This window comes from Platichthys flesus, chromosome 14 (assembly GCF_949316205.1).
Source record: "Platichthys flesus chromosome 14, fPlaFle2.1, whole genome shotgun sequence".
NCBI classification, from domain to species: domain Eukaryota; kingdom Metazoa; phylum Chordata; class Actinopteri; order Pleuronectiformes; family Pleuronectidae; genus Platichthys; species Platichthys flesus.
Window position 1 is genome coordinate 12,762,605 of NC_084958.1, and position 19,485 is coordinate 12,782,089.

At 44.0% G+C, this 19,485-nt stretch overlaps 1 protein-coding gene across 1 annotated transcript in view; it reads right to left on the reverse strand.

The window, feature by feature from the left end:
• The window catches only part of ece2a (endothelin converting enzyme 2a), a 63,118-nt gene extending 45,613 nt beyond the window's left edge, over nucleotides 1–17,505 (reverse strand). The window contains exons 1-2 of the mRNA XM_062405135.1: nucleotides 17,268–17,505; nucleotides 16,214–16,378 (exon numbers count right to left, since the gene is read on the reverse strand). Coding sequence (XP_062261119.1) covers nucleotides 16,214–16,373 — 160 coding nt within the window. The 5' untranslated portion in view covers nucleotides 16,374–16,378; nucleotides 17,268–17,505. The remainder of the gene's footprint in view (nucleotides 1–16,213; nucleotides 16,379–17,267) is intronic.
• Between the last annotated feature and the right edge of the window lie 1,980 nt (nucleotides 17,506–19,485).

Genomic DNA, 19,485 nt, shown 5'->3' on the forward strand with positions numbered 1-19,485 from the left:
TAGTCAGTCCAACAATTTAGTACATTTGGTTATTAATTCCCTCCGATTAGAGACTGGCCAATCACAGCAGAGCAACTGTGGCACGGCAGGCCCCTAACTTTGGATTTCTGCACGAGTTGTGTATAAGGTTGTACTACAAGTTGCACACTTTACAAAAACGTGTCTCTGGCTATTCTTTGAGCTTTTTCCAGAAAGACACACACAACAGTGTGTTACTCTGCCATAACAAAGATGCACAACTTAAATAAATATTGGTAATTCTCAATCATGGATTTTGTGGATTTATGGACATCAACTAGTTCGGAGTACTCAATTTAAGATAGTGTTACATTTTGCAACACACACACATATTTATGCTGTGAAGATACAAATATTGCCCATATAAGACCAACCAACATCAGCCTTTTGTCTGCAGTGGTAACAGAAACAATCTGAATTCCCTCCAGGGTCAAATTAATCTGCATTAGACAGGGGTTCAATCTGCAGTGATGGAAACATGACACCAGGACGAACGCTAATTTCTTCCTTTTCTTCTTTTGGCAGTCTAGACGATGATGCTGCACCGTTTCCAGCTTGACGTGACGCACGTTGACGCTCTGCACGTTGGAGCATCAGTAGCCATGAACATAACCAGAACATTGTCATTGGTCTCCATGGTGCATTGTTATGTTGTGTGTTGTGTTTTCCAGCTTCTTATGCATTTGTGATGTCTTAGCTGACCCACTAAGGAAAATTAAAATATAACAACTCTACTGACGATGGGAAGGAGTCAATTCCCTTCATAAGCAGGTTTACCAGGATTTAAAGAACCTGCATATACCTATTAATTTGGGGTAAAACAGATAAATAGGAGCTTTTCAACCAAACAAAACAATCTTGTCTTCAATCATGTTAAACTTGTGATACACTGCATTAATGGGGCCCGTTATGTAATAAAGGGTTCCATGTTTCACTGTCATTTACATGGATCTGGTGAGGATGCTTACCTGCAGCTTCAGCCTCATTCTTTTAGCAAAACATCAAGTAACATAAGGTTTATGTTCTTACGATGTTTTTTTACAAACTTCTCATTTTAAAAAAGACTTAAAGAAAACTTTAAAAAGTCCATCAGGAAATGATCTTGAGAGCCACATTGTTCTCAAGAGTAACTAAGACTATATAGTTAAGTGTGTGTGTGTGTGGGGGGGGGGGGGGGGGGGGGCAGCGTACAGTCGACTGAATGCCAATGTGGACTTTATAAAATCGATGTGCTCGGTTCTTCATCCCCAGCGGCAGCAGCAGAGGACACGCGCCGCGCTGCCTTCCCCCCTCATTAATGATCGCACGCAGCAAACAAGAATTCCACCTTCTTGTTACAGACCATAAGTAGAATGAATTCATAACAACGTGTTTTCTAAATAAATATCGTCTTGGGGAGTTGGTAGCCATGGCAACAGGCGGAGGCAGTGACTCTGCTCCCGGTGCTCTCGCAGACTCAGACATGATTTAATACCGTGGGGATGGGAGGGATTGTCTTGATAAAGTGTGCTGTATTAAAACTAAGCACTGCACTCAAACCTCATGGGCTTGTTGCTCTCCGTCTCACTTGACGAAACAAAACTGTCTCACCCTCTTACTCTCATTTGTGTGTGTGTGTGTGTGTGTGTGTGTCTGTGTTTAGGCTTGTTTTTGTTACCTATTTAACACCTTTTCCAGAATAAACTCCAACTTTGGACCATGGGAACCAAAGCCCGGTCTTTATAAAGGCAAAAAGGCTGTGTGTCTTTATGTGTGTGTGTGTGTGTGTGTGTGTTTGTGTGTGTTCAGATAGCAGGGGGTTTATTCCAAGGCCTCATTTCTCAGGTTAAGTGAACAGAATATTACAAACTATGGCAGACCATCTGCTCTCTGATTCCCTGTACAATGCTAATATAGGCCATGTACACACACACACACACAGACACAGACACACACAGAGTTGTTTGTCATGCTCTAATGGTGCTAGTTAATCCTAGCTGCACCAGAACATAATCCTTCATCCAAACGTGAGACTCCACCTCATAATACCTTTTCACTCACCGTCGGGTCATTGTCTTGCTCTTGAGGTAGTTACAATGTCGATCAAACACAATATGAAGCACATAGAAAAGAAGGTCCGGTGCAGTTTGAACACAACATGCGGTGAAGCTTGTGGGCAACAGTACTCAACCTCTTCGATCGAATGCTTCACTTACAGGGTTATGTCAATAGCAGCTCCAGTTACTAACTTTTGTTTATGTGTTGTCTGTCTGTCTCTGTCATCTGATTATAAGGCTGCACCATGCACATCTCAAGTCATAGTGCGGTTCATTTAATATTACATCACACAGGGCTGCAACTAATGCTTATTTCCCCATGAAGGTTATGTTTTCACCGGTTTCCTTTAAGACTGATTCATCGATCATTGTTCATTTGATCTATAAAAATGATGTAACAAAATAAAGAATAGGCCATAAACAGCTTGTTCTATTCTGACAAACACATTTAAAATCGCTGTTTTGTTTTTTTTTAAAAGCATCTACTGAACATGACATTGACATGTCAAAGTATTTAACTTGTTTAAGAACACTTTGTGCTGCCAACAGCATCCCAGTGAAAGCCGCAGCAGCCCGAAGCACAGAGAAGGCTCGGGCTGATCGAAGTCACTGATGTGCAGTGATGGAACTGAGAGGACACGAGGCTCCGAGCGAGCCAGAGGACGCACTGAGTGGTTTCCACCATTAATCAATCCAATCTCTCTCGCACACATACCTCATTTCAACCCCCCTGTACTCTTTAACTTGTCTCACTGACGATCTCTTTGGCCTTCTGGTCGGTTCATTGAAGCACCAATACCCACAGTAATATACAGTATACACACAATGGAGGGAAGAGGCATGGAGCGGCATTGTCTTCCAGAGAAAAGCATCAGAGGGATGGCATGGGACATGGAGCCTTTCATTAGCAAGAGCTCAACCAGCACATTATGACTCATGTATTCTTATGAACTGACTAATTCTCAAGGAAATTCATTCATTTATTTTTTGTAAAGAATCTGTTCAGTCATTTCCACTTAATGCTTCCACTTTTTGGGATAAACAGAAACAACAGAAAAAAGTGTTCTGAGAAACTGCTAGTATGTGACCTCTGTCACCTTTTTCAGGGTTCCTGAAGGTTTTAACAAATTAAACCTAAAAACTTTTAAAAACATAATGAGTGGCATGAGAGACACATGTCAAGTATGATCGATATTAAGGAACATCGACTTCATAGAGTTACTTAAACTTCCCTATAATTGAAGTTAATGGAGGTATCCATGTTTTCACAAAGCCAAGTCGAGTGTACCAAGATTAATTGTGACCAGGGTGTTTTTTCAGTTCCATGTTGTACTGTTATTTTAATTATAATAATTTGTATCGCTGAGAAAGAACAACACACAGAAACATTACCCAACCATGCATGCTATGCCAAACCATTTCTCAAACAGAACTAATTTCAAACCGAGATGGAATGAGCGTTAAATGAACAGTAACACCATTCAAACCTTCCTATATCTAATTAACTATGGTACAACAAGTATTTAAGACCCTATAAAGCCTAAAATTCAGATTATTACATTTTAGACTTTTAGGGGCTTTTCATGACAGTGGCACAAATTCAGTGTTTGGATTTATTCAGTATATTACACCAACGCACAACTTTCTACAAACATTCTGTTTTCCACTTTGTCATAGACTGATGTGAAAAGATGTAAAATGTATACATCATTAAATAAACCCTGTACTGTTAGATACCATCAAAATGGCAACCACGATTCCTACCTTCATGCACTGTAATCCTGCAGTATCTGAACAAGCAGGGATTGTGCACAGGCAGAGGTGGGAGAAATGAAGACAAATCTGACATGAGATGAAAACAGGAGTGACACCGTGAGAGGTGTCTCAGAAAAACAACAAAATCAGAGACCAAATGAAAGCACTGCTGTTGTTGGTGAGAAGTTGTTGCAACAATGCACAGCAACCGCGTCATTTGTCAGTCACCACAAAACCCAGCTAGTATAAAAAAAAGATGTTCTGCCAACCCACACAAGCGTCAGAGGAACGGAGAGACAAAAGCAGAACATGTATTAAAAGCTGTGAGAGGAATCTGTCATCTTCATTTTAAGCTAATAAAACTGTGACTCTCCTTTTATCCAGAGTTGCACATCTCTTGTGTGTGCGTGTGTGCATTTGAGACAAGGGGGAGTGCAAAGTCAAATGGAGAGTTACATAAGACTATCACGACCGAGCCGAACCGACTCTGTTATGCACGCACACAGACGCATATCAGGAAAGTGAGAGATGGAGGGAGATGGAGAGGCCGTCAGAGAACACTGAAGACGAGCACTGAAGAGATTGGTCCACGAACAAAAACGATGAGGCAGACAGAGAATTATCAGCAGACAAGGTCAGAGAGTGAATCTGTCAGTTAGAGAAACACAAAGAGAGAAAGAAAAAATTTGAAATATGTTGATGGGAATAAGACTAAGGAGGGGGGTGCATTGTAGAGTGACAGACAGACCCACTGACACAGACAGGCTGACATGACGATGCAGGGGTGGAGGTGTTGTTAAGAGATCGCCTCACACAAAGCCAGCGCTCTCCTAAATATCCTTCCGGACACAAACACACAGACGCTTAGCATGGACTTCCATTCATTGTGCACAGCCTAACCAAACCCTAATCCCGAACCTTAATCATGACCAATTCGTGGCAAACCCTAACCTTAACCTAACAATTCACATCAATCCTCTAAACTTAACCGGGACATCAGAAATGAGGATTTGCCTCATTAGGACCAGACTTTGGTCCCCATGAGGTCCACTGGTCCTGACACAGTCAGTGCTTATGCAGGTCTTACAAGTAAACTCACACGCACGAAAATAGTGATCACAGGAGCTTTAAATATTTGTAAAAACAACTTTCTGTTTCCTGGGAAGGTTAAATGTCACGGTATTGCAGTGGCTGAGAGATCTCATCACACTGCTTCTATTTATTTTTTATACAAACAACTATAATGTCCATGGATCCATCACCACCGTCATCTATACTGCTTAGCCTTTGAGGGCTGTGGGGGGGAAGAGACAAAAAAAACCATTCACACCTACAGACAATTTAGAGTCTCCAAATCAACCCGAGCACTGGTGTGCATGTATTTGTACTGAGGGACGAAGCAGGAGTATTCAGAGAAAACCCCCACAGACACAGGAAGACCCAGCAGCCAGGATTTGATTCAAGACGACAGAGCTGGCCCTGCAATGATGTAGAGTGCAAAAATGACTATGATTGCAACCGTATTTGGAGATTAGGACACAGGACAGTGTTTAAACAACATTTAGACACGATGTACAGTCCGAGATCCAAGAACTGTTTGTTGAAACACTGCAGATCCTCAATCTATTAAGCATACGCACACAAACCCCCAAAATATACACAGCGCAGCAAACCTATCCACAGTTAGTTTACAACTCTGCAGCACCACAGGCGGCTCGCAGCAAGAGTGCATCACTGCAGAGAGCCAAATGTACTGGGACATCGATGACGCACACACCGTGCCATTACCTCGCTGACGGGGCTTTCCCTGCTCAAAGCGAAGGGATGACAGGTTCATGACGACATCCAGACACAGAACACAGTGTCTACCTCGCTCGCCGAAAGGCAACGCAATCAACCACGGCCAAACCATTTTTCCTCCACTAAACAGGCACGGAAGCCTTTAGACACCAGCGCTGTGTGTGTCAGGCTTGAAAACAACACAACGACAGATTCTGTGGCTACTGATTACACACACACACACACACACATTAAAGAGCCTGTTTTATTTTTTGAATTTGTTTCATTGTGTCAAAGATCTGGTCCTCAAACGCCTCATTTACATTGCTGGCTGTTTTTTACATATGTTTATGTCACCTTATTACATGTCACATGTTACATGTAATGTGTAAAGTGCATCATGCCCGCCTACCACCAATTCAGGATCAAATTGGTGCAGTAGGACCAATGCCATCGTTGCCGTGGCTACAGCAGTGTTAACAGCTGATCAGGAAGCCTCTGGTGTAAGAGGCATGGCATTTCCGACACATGCTCAAAGCCATTGACCAATCACAAAAGAGTAGACCTTCTAACCAACCAGAGCAGACTGAGCTTTTTGGAAGGAAGGGCTAGAGCTAAAACACTGTTTCAGACAAAGGGTGAAAGAGTCACTGCATCAGTGTATATATCACTGTATATGAGACAAATGTGTATGTGGAATGTTACAGCATGTAAACCAGTAAACTCTCTAATTAAAATGATGACGCTTTAAATAATAGTAATACAGACACTGGGCCTATAAGAGCACTGTGAATCCACTCAGCCTCTTAAACCTTCATCCTCCTATAGCTGTTATTTCAAAATCTCACTGGGCCACTGAATCATGAAATCACAGATTTGTGCGCACGAGGTCACAGGAGAGTGATTGTCACAGTGAGGGAAAACTTTCTGAAAGAGATGGATGACTCGTCTTTGAGGTGGACATAATGTCTGTGTTAGAAATGCACGGCAAGCTACAGGACGGCGTTTCAGCGTTTGAGAGGCGAATTCGGATGCAGATGCACCTCTCAGCTGCCACTCTTCCTTCCTAGTGCTCCTCCTCCCCTCTGTGTCTGTGTGTGTGTGTGTGTGTGTGTGAGAGGAATGCGTGAGCGAAGATAGAGGGCAGAGAGAAGGTAAAGAGGAGAAGGTGAGAGAGAGCGAGAGATGGAAGGAGGGGTAGAGAGAGGAAACGAGAGCGAGAGAGACAGAAAGAGAGAGAGAGAGATTGAGAGAGAGAGAAAGACAGATTTGGAAGGAGGGGTAGATATAGAGAGTGAGAGAGAGAGAGAGAGAGAGAGAGAGAGAGAGAGCAAGGGTAATACGATGCAGGAGTGTGGGGTAGCACTGGGGTAGCACTGACCAGTATATTCCCCAACCTCAACAGACCATTTCCTCACGCCAAGCCTCACATACTGTAAAAATGCAATTCATTTGCCAGTTTTACAAATGTAAAATACAGTGGAAACAGTGAGTCGGGCTCATGTCCTGCTGATTCAAACCAATCACTGTATAAGACGTTTTTCTGTCCCTTATTTCTCATAGAGATTACAAGAAGGCACTGAACGTGAGAACATCGCCATTTACTGAATTCGAGGTGGATGACAAACTGCGCCTTGGTCCTACTCTGTCTGAATGGTCAAGATGAAACCGTTGAACACTCCACTCACGTAACTTACACCTGCTGCCCGTGAGAGGGAGCGGTGACGTGCTAGTTACGCAACGTGGACGTGCCGAAGTGTGAGCAGAGTAGAACAAGAGAGAAAAGGGAACTTACTGAGCCACAGCAGCTCATTAAACACTAAGCAGACCACAACCCTCGAGCAAAAAGGTTAAACAGGAAACTTAAAGATACAAGAGCGTGTACAAAAAGACCCTTAATCAACCCTGTAATCTGTAATGCATTCTCTGTTTATTGAGCCATATAAGCTGTTGATCACCATCAAATGTATCAGTTTGGAGTCTTTGTCTCAATTCAACACACTCACAGATTCAAGCCTTTCAGCCGCAGATACAAATCCACACGAACCGTTTTATAAGATATCTCCGTTCAGACAAGACGACGACTAAAACACTGCAGCCAGTAGTCGGTGATAACGTCTCCATCAACATCAGTCAAATACCAGAGAAGACTATTGTCAGTAGGCTCAGAGCTTATTGAGTGAGCTTGTTGTTTCTGTTGCTCATTACACAAAAGCTACAGCGGGCAAAGTAAGCTGTGATGTCATCGTTTCAAAAAGGCTCTTTTACTCATGCACAGTTCCCTCTCATCACCCCCCCCCCAATGATTTGACCAGAACTAAAACATATTTCCTTTGACATTTTTCAATGGAATTTTGTAATCACAGTATTAAAGTGGCATTTTAAACACTTTCTTTCCCTTATCAGAACCTTGCCTTTGGACAATCCTCAGACCTTTTCAGTTTTCACTAGAAATAAATAGTCCCTGTGCATTTGGTGGATTATTATTTTACTGGGGACACTGCTTCCAGTTCCAGGGACAGATGATATAGTTGCAATCTGAAATGTAATGCTTCGGAATACTGCAAGCAAATCAAATTAAATGGGATAGAAGCAGACATTTATGGCAGAGAGAGCTAGAAAACGTGGGCAGGTAAAACCAAAATGATCTGCATGTGACACCTCTCCACCCATGGTAAAAAAAACAACACACAGTGTTTACTGTTGTTCCACTCTGTGTGTTGTCCCCTTTCTGTTGGCACACTGCAGCGTGACGCAGCTATAGGGGCTACCTCTCTTTGTGATCTAATTATTTCTCTACACCGTTCTCCCTGCACCGCCTCCTTCACTATCATCTATTACATCTAGGCCCGACCCATTTTGTGTTTCACACCACGCCGCCTTACCCTCACAACAACAGCACTTGTGAAGACGTTTAATCAAATCAAGCGGCCAGTCGGACTCGGTGTCCGGCTGTGTAATTTACACTCGGTGTGAGTGGCAGCTGTGTGCCTCTCCCCTTCCCATGGCCATTTTATTAAGACAAGTCAATGAGTCATGAGTGTGTGTGTGTGTGTGTGTGTGTGTGTGGTCAACCCCACGGTCTGCATCCTCCAGCCCTATCACCAAGGGCAATCAATGATCTGGGAGCCTGTGTCCCTCTGTGTCATCTTTGTATCCACACAGACACACACACACACATAAACACTGAATCGCCACAGGTCGCAATAGATTTAATGATAAGATATCTTCTAATTGTCCCGCAACGAAGAAACTCCCATTGCGACAACAGAAACACTGTGACACACTCTCACACTCTCTCACACGCACACACACACAAACACACACACACACGCACACGCACTCGCTCTGGTTATCAGGGCCAGGCCCATCGATCATCCAAGCCTCGTTGCCTGGGTAACCCCCGTTATTATTCAGAGCATGCAGCACTAGCTTGCAGAGAAACTGTGTGTGTGTGTGTTTGTCTGTGTGTTGTTTAGCAAGCGGAGATTCCCGTTGGCTCAAATGCAAAAACGCCACTGGTCCAGTGTCCTCCCTCATCTGCATACCTATGAAGGTGGACACTCACTCACACACACACTCGACCACTCGACCACTCACACTCAAACACTCACTCACACACACACTCACACACACACTCATTCACACACACACACACTCACTCACACGGGGCTATTTCACATTCTCTTCCATTTCTATCTCTCCCCACCACCTCCCCTGCTCCCTCCCACACTTATTATTTTTCATTCAGCATCCTTCTTCAATTTCCCTTCCCTGGCTTTGCTGCATTTCATTCAGCCCGCACCCCTCATCTGCTCGCCCCCCCCTCTTATTTCCCATTCACATTCTGCGGTTGTGAGGCTCATTCATAAACAGCACCACTCCTTACAGCGGCAAAAAGTATCAAGGAAGGGGGCACAGGGGAGGGGAGTACGAGTGGAGGGGAGGGGAGGAGAGGAGAGGAGAGGGTGGAACGGAGGGAGGGTTGCCCCTACTGACTTACTGACTGCTGCATGCTGGGGGCTCCCGGAAAAAAAAAAAATCGGAAAGCAGCCAATCCGGATGCTGCGAAGAGGGGAGGGTAGGGAGGAGGGAGGGAGGAAGAGAAGAGAGGGGATGGGGATGGGGAATAAGACCCCCCCCCCCGAACCACACTCCCCTCCACCTCCTCTTTCATTCATTCATCATTCATTCAAACCTCCATCTCTCGGCTCACACAACACACCTCACCTGCTCCAGTTGTGCGTCTGCGGCAGACGGTCTGGTACATGTATGTGGAGACAGACAATGTACTGATGCACAGAATTGTCGCTTTGTGGACCTTATGTACATCTGCATCTTGACTATTTCATGAACCAATAGAACCAGTCAGCTCCCTATTTGTATAGAAAGCTCTTTAAAAGTATTATCAACTGGTCCTGTCATTTACAAAAAATGTTGAGTCACTGCATCCACGCACCGTCGTTAATGTCTGCATCCCAATGCAACTTAGAGTCCAGATATGTTCCCCCCTATTATATACTTTATGTGCGTATGGGTCTAAGTGTTTAATGTTCCCTCCCTGAGGCCAGAGGACACTGCAGACTGAACAACCTCCACTAACCTTTGCTAGTTGAGCAGCTGCATGTATGACTGCATTACCTCACTCCCGACAAACACCCCTGTCCAAAAAAACAATGCAACAGCATATCTCTCCCTCACTGCTGCCGATTAAGACAATTCATGGGACTTGTACCCTGAATGCCACAGTGAATAACCTGCAGGCAGAAACTAGGGCAGTGACATGGAGGACGGAGCGGATCCAATCAGATCTGACACTCCCCGCCTCCAGCCGCCACAGGACGGAAGGGCCGCAATCAATAGAACGAAGGGCAAGTGTGAAATGGCCGAGGCCCGTCTCTCGCTTCCATTATTCCTCCAAAAGAAAAAAGGTGCCGCGCTCCCCGCAGCCTCACTCCTGCTGTTGCCATTGTTATGCCACGTGCAGGAAGGAGGTGTGTGCACCGAAAAGCGCCTGTGTCTGTGCAGAGAGTGAGGGAAAAAATAAGAAGGGGAGGATGAGTGGAAAACAGTTAAATAGATGGAGGAGTGTTGGAGATGAGGGAGGAAAGCAGTAAAGATGAGACTATTTTAAAGTGGTAGAGACATGTGAGAAAGAAAGGAGGGAAAGGTTAAATGGAAAAATGAAGGAACTCGAGTTGGGAAATGAAAGCTTGAAGTTCCGGTGAGCAGCATTATATCTGATGTCAGATGGCTCCTCCGACAGCTGCTAAGACATAACACTCTCTCCCCCATGCTCGCTGTGTTGCCAGGGACTTTCCATCCCATCAGCATTTTGTTGCTGAATGCGTGTGTGTACTTCCAACACTGTGAAAAAAAAAAAGGGATGTGAGAGGACTGTCACCTGTGATCTCCCTGCTATCGCTGAAATGAAATCCTACGCCTGGGTGCATATGTCGCCTGTGCAATGCAGATATTCACCAGCAAACGGTCGACTCTCACACTGTGACAACAACACACACACAGAGCACAAACAAAATCTGCAGAATCTCCCACTGTGCTGCAGGAGGATTTGACTCACCTCTCTAATTTATCTACAAGACAAATTCCTTGCATAAGATGAGTTGAGAATTTGTATAACATACGCTACAACATGGAGTATAAAAAAGTCGGCAGCGGCTAATTGCTTCCTTAGCAACGTACGCGTCACTTCTCTAGAGAGTCGGGGTTTTCTGAATGAGTCGCAGCTCAACATAGTAACCCAGCAGCGGTTAAGTTGGACCCTCCTGTGAAAAGTGCAGCTCCCAAGGCTCTCAACCTCGCCGTAAACACCACCGCTCCGGCTATATTTACAACCAGCCTGGTTCAGGGAACACAGGTGGACGCCTTTGATACCGAAAACTGACACGTAGGGGCAGGGGAGGCACGAGTGAGGCGGTGGGCAACAACGGAAAAAAAACAGGATGCGAGAGCGGTGAGGAGGGAATGGAGGAAGGGAAGTGGGAGAACGGGGGAGAGTAGGGGAACGGGTGTGTGGCATGAATGAGCAAGATGGGGCCCGAAAAGGAGAAAGAGGAAGGACATTGATGTCAAGATGACCGGTAATGTTTTTTAGAAAAAGTTATAATGTCATAGTGTCGGAGGCAGTGTGACATGGTGACACAACAGCTGACTGAACATTCACACTCGTGGTGTTTCAGTACTGCCTCGCCAATAAACACCAGCTACATCCTCAGGAGCTGAAGTCACAGGCCAACAAGGTCAGCAGATGAGCGAAGAAGGGAGACCCAACACATAATCTTCTGTATATTAGAGACACCATAATAACAAAGACATTGATTATTAAACTGCAACTGAATTTCAAATTCTCAATTAACTGTATCTGGAGTTTAATTTAGATCAGCTCCAAATTGCTCACACTCTTGAATATCAGTCCCATAAACAGGCCTGTCTTTATTAAATCAAGATCTATGAATTAATCTATGAATAATTATATTTTTGACAGCAGATCTCTGATCAGCAGCGTCTTCGTCTGCTGGACTGCGATACAGTTTAAGGCTCTGTAAGAAACGAGTAGGCCTGCCCAATTAAAAGCTGGAGCCAACCAAAGAATGTGGTATTTCAGCTTGAAAGTGGACGACTGACGGATATAAACTGGTTACTCCCTGATTATCCCTTGTTAATTACTTAGAGTATATATGAAAGTAATAATAATATAATATAACAACTGAGCATCTGTCTTTCTGAAGCGATATGTAGTCTAGTTATCACCTTTAACAACACCTTGTTGGTTACCACACACTGCACAGCATTGAGGCCATGAGGCACCATCGCCCATGTTTTAATCCTGCGTGGACCCTGAGGTAGGTATTCTCTGTGTGACTCTGAGGATTGTGTGTCATCTCTGATGTCAACTTGTGAAAGCACAACGTGGATGGATGCTCCAGATCCTCCAAGGACACAAATCTCAGCCTCACACACCGCAGGAGCACAGAGCCATTACATCATCACCCGTTGCCTCGGGGGGAGCGAGGAATGAGCGCTGACCACTGGGAGACGTGGGGTCATTACATCACTGAGTGAGAGCCCGGAGCAGGCCATAAAAGAAGGAGCGGTGGCCGAGTGGCGGGCGGGGGGGGGGGGACTGGACCGTGTGCGAGCGGATCACTGCTAATGCTCGGTAATGTTGCTGAGGCACATATACAGGTCAGGTACAGGGTGTCTGTGTCTGCTTTGACGCAATCCTGTGACACATCCGACCCCGGGGCCCCTCAGCTGGTCAAGCAGACGACCCAGCCAGTAATGAGCAGAGTTATGGCACATTATGAGGTCATGTGCTTTGAAAAATGATCTAACCGGAGATTGTGTTCCATTTAAAAAATGTCCATAATGTCTTTTTATTTCCATCTATCCACAGTCATCACTCTGACAAATGTTACGAAAGAGTTCCTGCATTATTTTACAGCAAAAACAACACTGACCTCAGGTCAGCGTGGTAGAAGTGGGTGTCTGAGTGGGCGGTGCAGCTTCTAAACTGGATATGCTGTTATGAATGATTTTCCCACCTGCTTGATCACGATGGAGCGGAGGATCAATACTGAATGTCCTTTTGAGAATGCATCCTTATGTAATAATAAACATAAGTATAAATATCGTATTTACTTTTAATGAAGACAAATGCTCGGGTGAGGTCGCAAATCTGACAAAATCTACAAGTTAACTGCACAAGAGCAGAACCAGACAGTGAGAACACTGCATAGTTAAAGTAGAAGATCTCCAGCCAAAAGCCAAACAGACCCATATCAAATTTTAAACACTTGTGAATATCAGGCTCCCTTAACATGTCAGACTTTTTTCATCAAGACCCACGAATTATACCATGAGAAATCCACGAACGTGTAGAATAGTCCTTTGTGGCAATGTCAAAGAAAGTGAAAAGATGATTCCTGCATCTGCACCGGAATTGAATGGGTTCTCTCCTGACCTCTGTATATACAGTCTATGCTCCTGACCCATCCCACGTCCCTCCAACAAGTTCCGAGGTAACGTCTGCAGTAGGTTCTGCTTAAACTTGCTTTCAAGCTAATGCAGAATAAAACCTAACCTCCTTGGGGTAAAAAAATGATTTCTTGCCGTCTGGTAGGACATATCGCTCAATAACAGCAAAAAAGAGTCAGAGTTTGCAGCAGCTTCATCCCACAGGCCATTAGACCGCTCCACTCTCTCGGATTCAAAACTTTTAACTCTGTGCACTTGTTAGTCGTCTTTCAAACTGCTGTCTTTTTTATCTTTAAACTGTTGGTATGTGCACACAGGTCCTGGGAAACATAACTTTGCTGGACTGTATCTATTGTGGGCAGCTACAGTCTGGATGAGCGGACTGGCTCTGCTGAGTAAGAGGGAATAACACCAAAAGGCAGAAGTAGGTTACTGAGGAGGTGGGGAGTGAAAACAGTGAGACGAGGAGTGGAAGGGAAGAGGGGCTGGCAGGAAACAGGCAAATGGATAATATGGACAAAGAGAGACTATACAAGAGGTGACGTGACGACTTAAAACCGAGAATAAAGACGGAAATCAAGTAAAAGAACAAACAGAGGAAGGAGAAAGACGTTAAAGCTGTCATCAGCACGCAGCAAAGCCTTCCAGCTCTCATCATCTGTGTACGCTTCCTTCCGTCTCCTCTGTTTCTCGGTGCTGCGCCGATTATCCTAATGGAAATGACCTCCGTCGGAGACAGTTGAGTGGCCCAAACCTGATTAGTAATTTACCTCCCCTTCCATCTCCTTCTCCTTCATCCTCTCATCTACACCGTCCCTTCTCCCTGCCGAGTTGTGCCCCCCCCCCCCCCCCCCCCCCCCCACCCCCCCACTCCATGGTGACGGTAATCCATTTTGTCCGTTCGTACGAGCCTTGATTTACAGACACGACAAGCGAGGGGTAACCGGGGGGAATGTGTGCAACCGGCTGAGCTCGACGCAGTTTAAGTGCTTTAAAGTGCTCGACGTGTCTGTATACACAACATGTGAGGGTTCACCAGTCATGACAGTGGGCTTCCCTGTATATATAGCCCCTTATCTGTGCATGTGTGTTGCTGTAGAAGACGCAACGACACGTGCGAGTGACAGAGAGACAGAGAGAGAGAGAGAGCGAGAGAGAGAGATGCCCTCCAAGAGGAGAGCTCTCAGGCGATATAACAGTTCTCCTTTGGGTTCAAAGCAGCGTGCAGAGACGGGTCTAACCCTGCTGCTGCTGCTGCTGCTGCTGCTGCTGCTGCTGCTGCAGTGTAACACAGCTCAGGGGCAAGAGAAGATATTTTATACATCACACTCCAGAGTTTTTGAGCCCACTCACGCCTCTGCTGTAGGTGTGTGTGCCCATGACGCACGTTTACAAACGTGATGCCGTCCGTCGATGCTCTGACCTCATGCCTCGCAGTGAAGCAGCAGGGCTCCACACCGTTAACGACGTGATCAATAAAAAGAATAAGGCCTCCGGTCATAATGAAGTTGTCTGTATATTAACGCTGTAGTCCTGCAGGAATTAGACAGCAGCAACACTCTCACACGCGCACACACACACATGCACGCAAACACACACACACACACACACACACACGAAATGGATCAGCACGGCCCTCTATGGCTCTGTTGAGGTATAACAGTCCAACAGCAGAGGACGTCGAAGCAGAGATTATTTACATAATGACATAATATGACATAAGCTAATTATAAACAACAATACTCCTTATTACAACGACTTCTTTACAGTCTTTAAATTGCCCGACAGCAGCCTCTGTCAAAGACGACTGGATACCATCGTAGGTGATGACAGCAAACGCTGTAGGTGTAACAAACTGAGATCAGCATTAGCAGCCAAATAATAAATAAATGTTCAAATAAATTCTTAAAATTAATATTAAAAAAAAAGGAATTTAAGCACTGAAGATGTTATGCTAATGGTGACAATGCTTGTGTTCCGATACAGTGTTCGTGCTGCAAATGTTTTTGTCGATTTTTTTTACAAATCGGCAAGCCCATAAACAAAACGTGCTGCAGGCCGAGCTGGATTTATTCTCTAGTGAACGATGACACCCTGTGGACATTTTGAAAAGTTCCACCTCAAGACTCGGGCCACAGACAACAAAAAAGGTTCAACTCTCTATTATTCACAGAGGGACCTTCATAACACCCAACATAAGTGTGTTTTTTCTGCAGTTACGACAGCAGTGAAAAGAGGATCCAGGCTAAAATGTGTCTTATATAAAGAGCAGGACTGAACTTAACTCGTTTTTGTACCTATACCAATGTAATTCCTGATTTGAATACCACATTTAAGAATTTTTCGGATTGTATTTCAAACAGAATTATCTAGATTATCTTTATGTCTCTAAACTAAGGGTTAAAAATGTTGTCACTGTATCTATTGAAATGAATATTGGCACAAGCTTTGCTAACTTACACTCAACACACAGGTATTTCTGGGTAGATGTCTGCTGCACATCTAGGTCTCAGATCTGTCAATGTCCTGACAGTGTTCAGGTCCCTCAGGTCACTACACATGCAAACGCAGAGAGGAGGTTACCAACCAAGATACTGCGGTGATGGAATACAACAAAAGCTACTAACCCAGTATAAGAATGGAGTCTTCCTTCTTGACGTGCGTATCCAGAAGGTGCTGGAATTTGGAGAAGTCGCCCAACCAGTCGTAACATAGCTCCTTCTTGTATCTTTCATCCCAGTAGTCAACATGTTTGTACTGGGAGTTGTCATCGGGCATGAAGTCCATGTTCACTTTAACATAAAAATTGAATATTTTTCAGAATAAAGGACACACTGATTTTATGTGGTTATATATTTTCGCCTGCACTGTTGCAGGAACCATCACAGTTCATATACCAAGAGCCTCCGCGTTGATAAAGCTGAACACTTCCATTAACACATATTCAATGACATTTGGGTCATTAACTGAAAAATGCTCACAACAAAAAGCTCATTAGAAGTCAACAGAGAACTGACGTGAGCATCAATCTAGATCATGTTTTTGAGACAAAATGACAATCTGTCTCTTTCCTGTCTACCTGCTGAAACCACGCCCACAGACCAACAGGGTTTTTGCCTTTAAAATTGCAGTGTGTGTTTTTTGGGGGGGATTTAAAACCCATCCTAGTTGACTGTAACACGGTTTCAAAAAAGCTCAATCAGGATTCATCAAATTAAAGACTTTTAACTGCCACACATCTTTTCATAATAATAATTCATTCATAAGCCCTTCGATTTTTGTTGTTATTACTCCCACTATTGACAGCAACAACCTAAAGTGATAGATATACATTTTGTGATGATAGTCTTAAATTTGAGACATGAAACGTGGCTCCGTTTTCATCATATCACAAATGTTTAATTTATAAATGTATTAAAAAAAAAAATTATCCACTTTAATTTTATTACAAGCATGAGCCATTTGAACGTTAGTCTTCTGAACTCAACCAAAACAAACACACGTGTCTTGATTTGTGTTCTTGAACTTCCCTCGCCAAGCTGACACGTCTGCACAGCGCATGCGCAGACAAATGCATGAACTCAGTTCTACATGCTGAGATCTGTCCTTCAGTTGTATTCACGAACATCGCAGAAACACGCACTGACATCTTAGTAAGGTATCAACAGTTTGGCAACTTACGGATTCCACGTTACACCAGTGTCTCTGCAATGAGTTGAGCAAGCCACCTCGCAGCGTGGGAGCGATCACGTGTTGTAGTTTTTTAGCGAAAACTAGTTCATCTGACAGGATGTCGGCATCTCCAGCTGATGAATAAAGTGAAGGTGGAATTAAGTGAGTTTGGTCTTTGAGTCATTAAATAAAAGAGTGTGAAGAGAAACAGGTTTCCTCCATGTTGTCTTTCTGCTTCCTCTTCGGGCGGAGCGATTCCATTTGGCACGCCCTACGCGGGTTCCTGCTGCTTTCACATGCTCCTCTGCTGTCGGACATTACACTACTCTGTTGGTCCTCATTTACTTCACTACAGTCTCACTTCACGGATTTTCTACTCCCGTTGACTTATAAAAACTAAATCATCATCTCAGTCATAACACTAAATTCAACACTGCGTTGGCACAACACTGGTGACTTCAACAACTGAAGATGGTAAAATATGTATATATTTTTTCATTATGGTATAATGTACACTCCTGCAGAATCAGTAGTCATTTTATTGAAATGTTGTATCATTGACTGATGTTATTTGACTCTGGCCGCTCATATTTTATCTTGCTTTAACTTTGTTAAGCACTTTGTACTCTGTTTGAAAAGTGCTGTATAAATAAAATGTTATTATCATTATCACCTGCTATTGATAATGCTGGGCGTTGATTTGATGTACTCGCTGTTCATGTGTTTTGTGATTTGTTTTTTGTTTTATTATTTGTATGGTTTTCTTATTGCCAGGAAGAACTGAGACTGAGAGTACAGGGAGACTCTGCCCAGTATTAGTTCACTGAAAGGTTAAAAGAAAGTTGTGTCTGAATTGAGCCCATTTTTGGATAGTTAATGGATTATTTCTAAAGATCTGCACTGCGACTTCAATCTTAGTCAAAGATCGGAATACTTCCTCCACTACTCCACACAGTGTACAGTAGTAGGCAGCCATCTGCCTTTTTACAAAGCAAACTCAGAAATCTAGAGTTCATAAGAATTGAAATGTGAGAAGTAATGTCATATTTTCTCCTCTAGATGGCGATATAAAACTAGCATTTTACTCCCTTGCAGAGGCACATTATGTGCAGCCAGCGTAGATGAATAATTTCACCACGGTCTGATCAGTCACCAAAGAGCTGTCCGCAGCTGTTTCACACAGCACAGCGATGTGAAGAAGAGCAGACAATTTAAATGTGAACTCATGGTTAAGATTTATGAGCTTCTTCGTCTACGACTGTTGCTTTTCAGTGCTTCTCACACTGCGCCACTGCCTCCGTCTCAAACACTGAGCTCCTCTGACAGCAGCTGAAAGAGGAAGCTTTACGTCTTCAGAGCATCACCTCAGTGTTTATCCCTGTAGTTATCTGTATATCTAACCTACTTGCAATAGGATTTTAAAGCAAGTTAAATCATCCAGTATCTAAAATCTAAAAATATAAAAGTGACTTTTAAGTAAGGCTGTCAAATATATGTAGTAAAGTAGAAAATATATTTCTCTGAAGTGTTTATCCAAAGCAGCATAAAATGACACGGACATACACACATGGTAATTCGTATTCTTAGCGTGCTTAGTTCTAATCACTGATCATCAGGCGAAGTGGCCTAGCCGGTGAAGTGTTCAGTTGGCAATAAGTAGGTCCCGGGTTTGAATCCCCTTCCCACATTTTCAAGCTGGCAATATACTGAAGTCTTTAAATTGGCACGATTTCTCCTGTTAATTGCAAAATATCTTACACTATGTTAATTTAAACTAATTAAATATTAAAACAGGAAAAAAAAATATAAAAAAACAACTGCACGCGCAATTCCTACACAGTGGGGTTCTGCGCAATGGGCTTCTGCGCTGGTTGTGCGCAGTAGGCTTCTGCGCAGGATGTGTGCAATGGGCTTCTGCGCAGGTTGTGTGCAGTGGGTTACTGCGCAGGATGTGTGCTATGGGCTTCTGTGCTGGTTTTGCGCAGTAGGCTTCTGCGCAGGATGTGCGCAGTGGGTTTCTGCGCAGTGGGCTTCTGCAGAAACCCACTGGGCTGCAGGCTTGTGATTGTGGGAGTGGGCGCATGTAGTGGAGAACAAGCCCCCCTACACACAGGAGATGATGTGTCCGGTGCGTCCCAGGGTTATGATGGTGTGACGTTAATGTATTGTTTTACATTGCATGAGTCAGGTCAAGATAAATCAGTCTCTTGTGCCGCCCTCTCGGCAT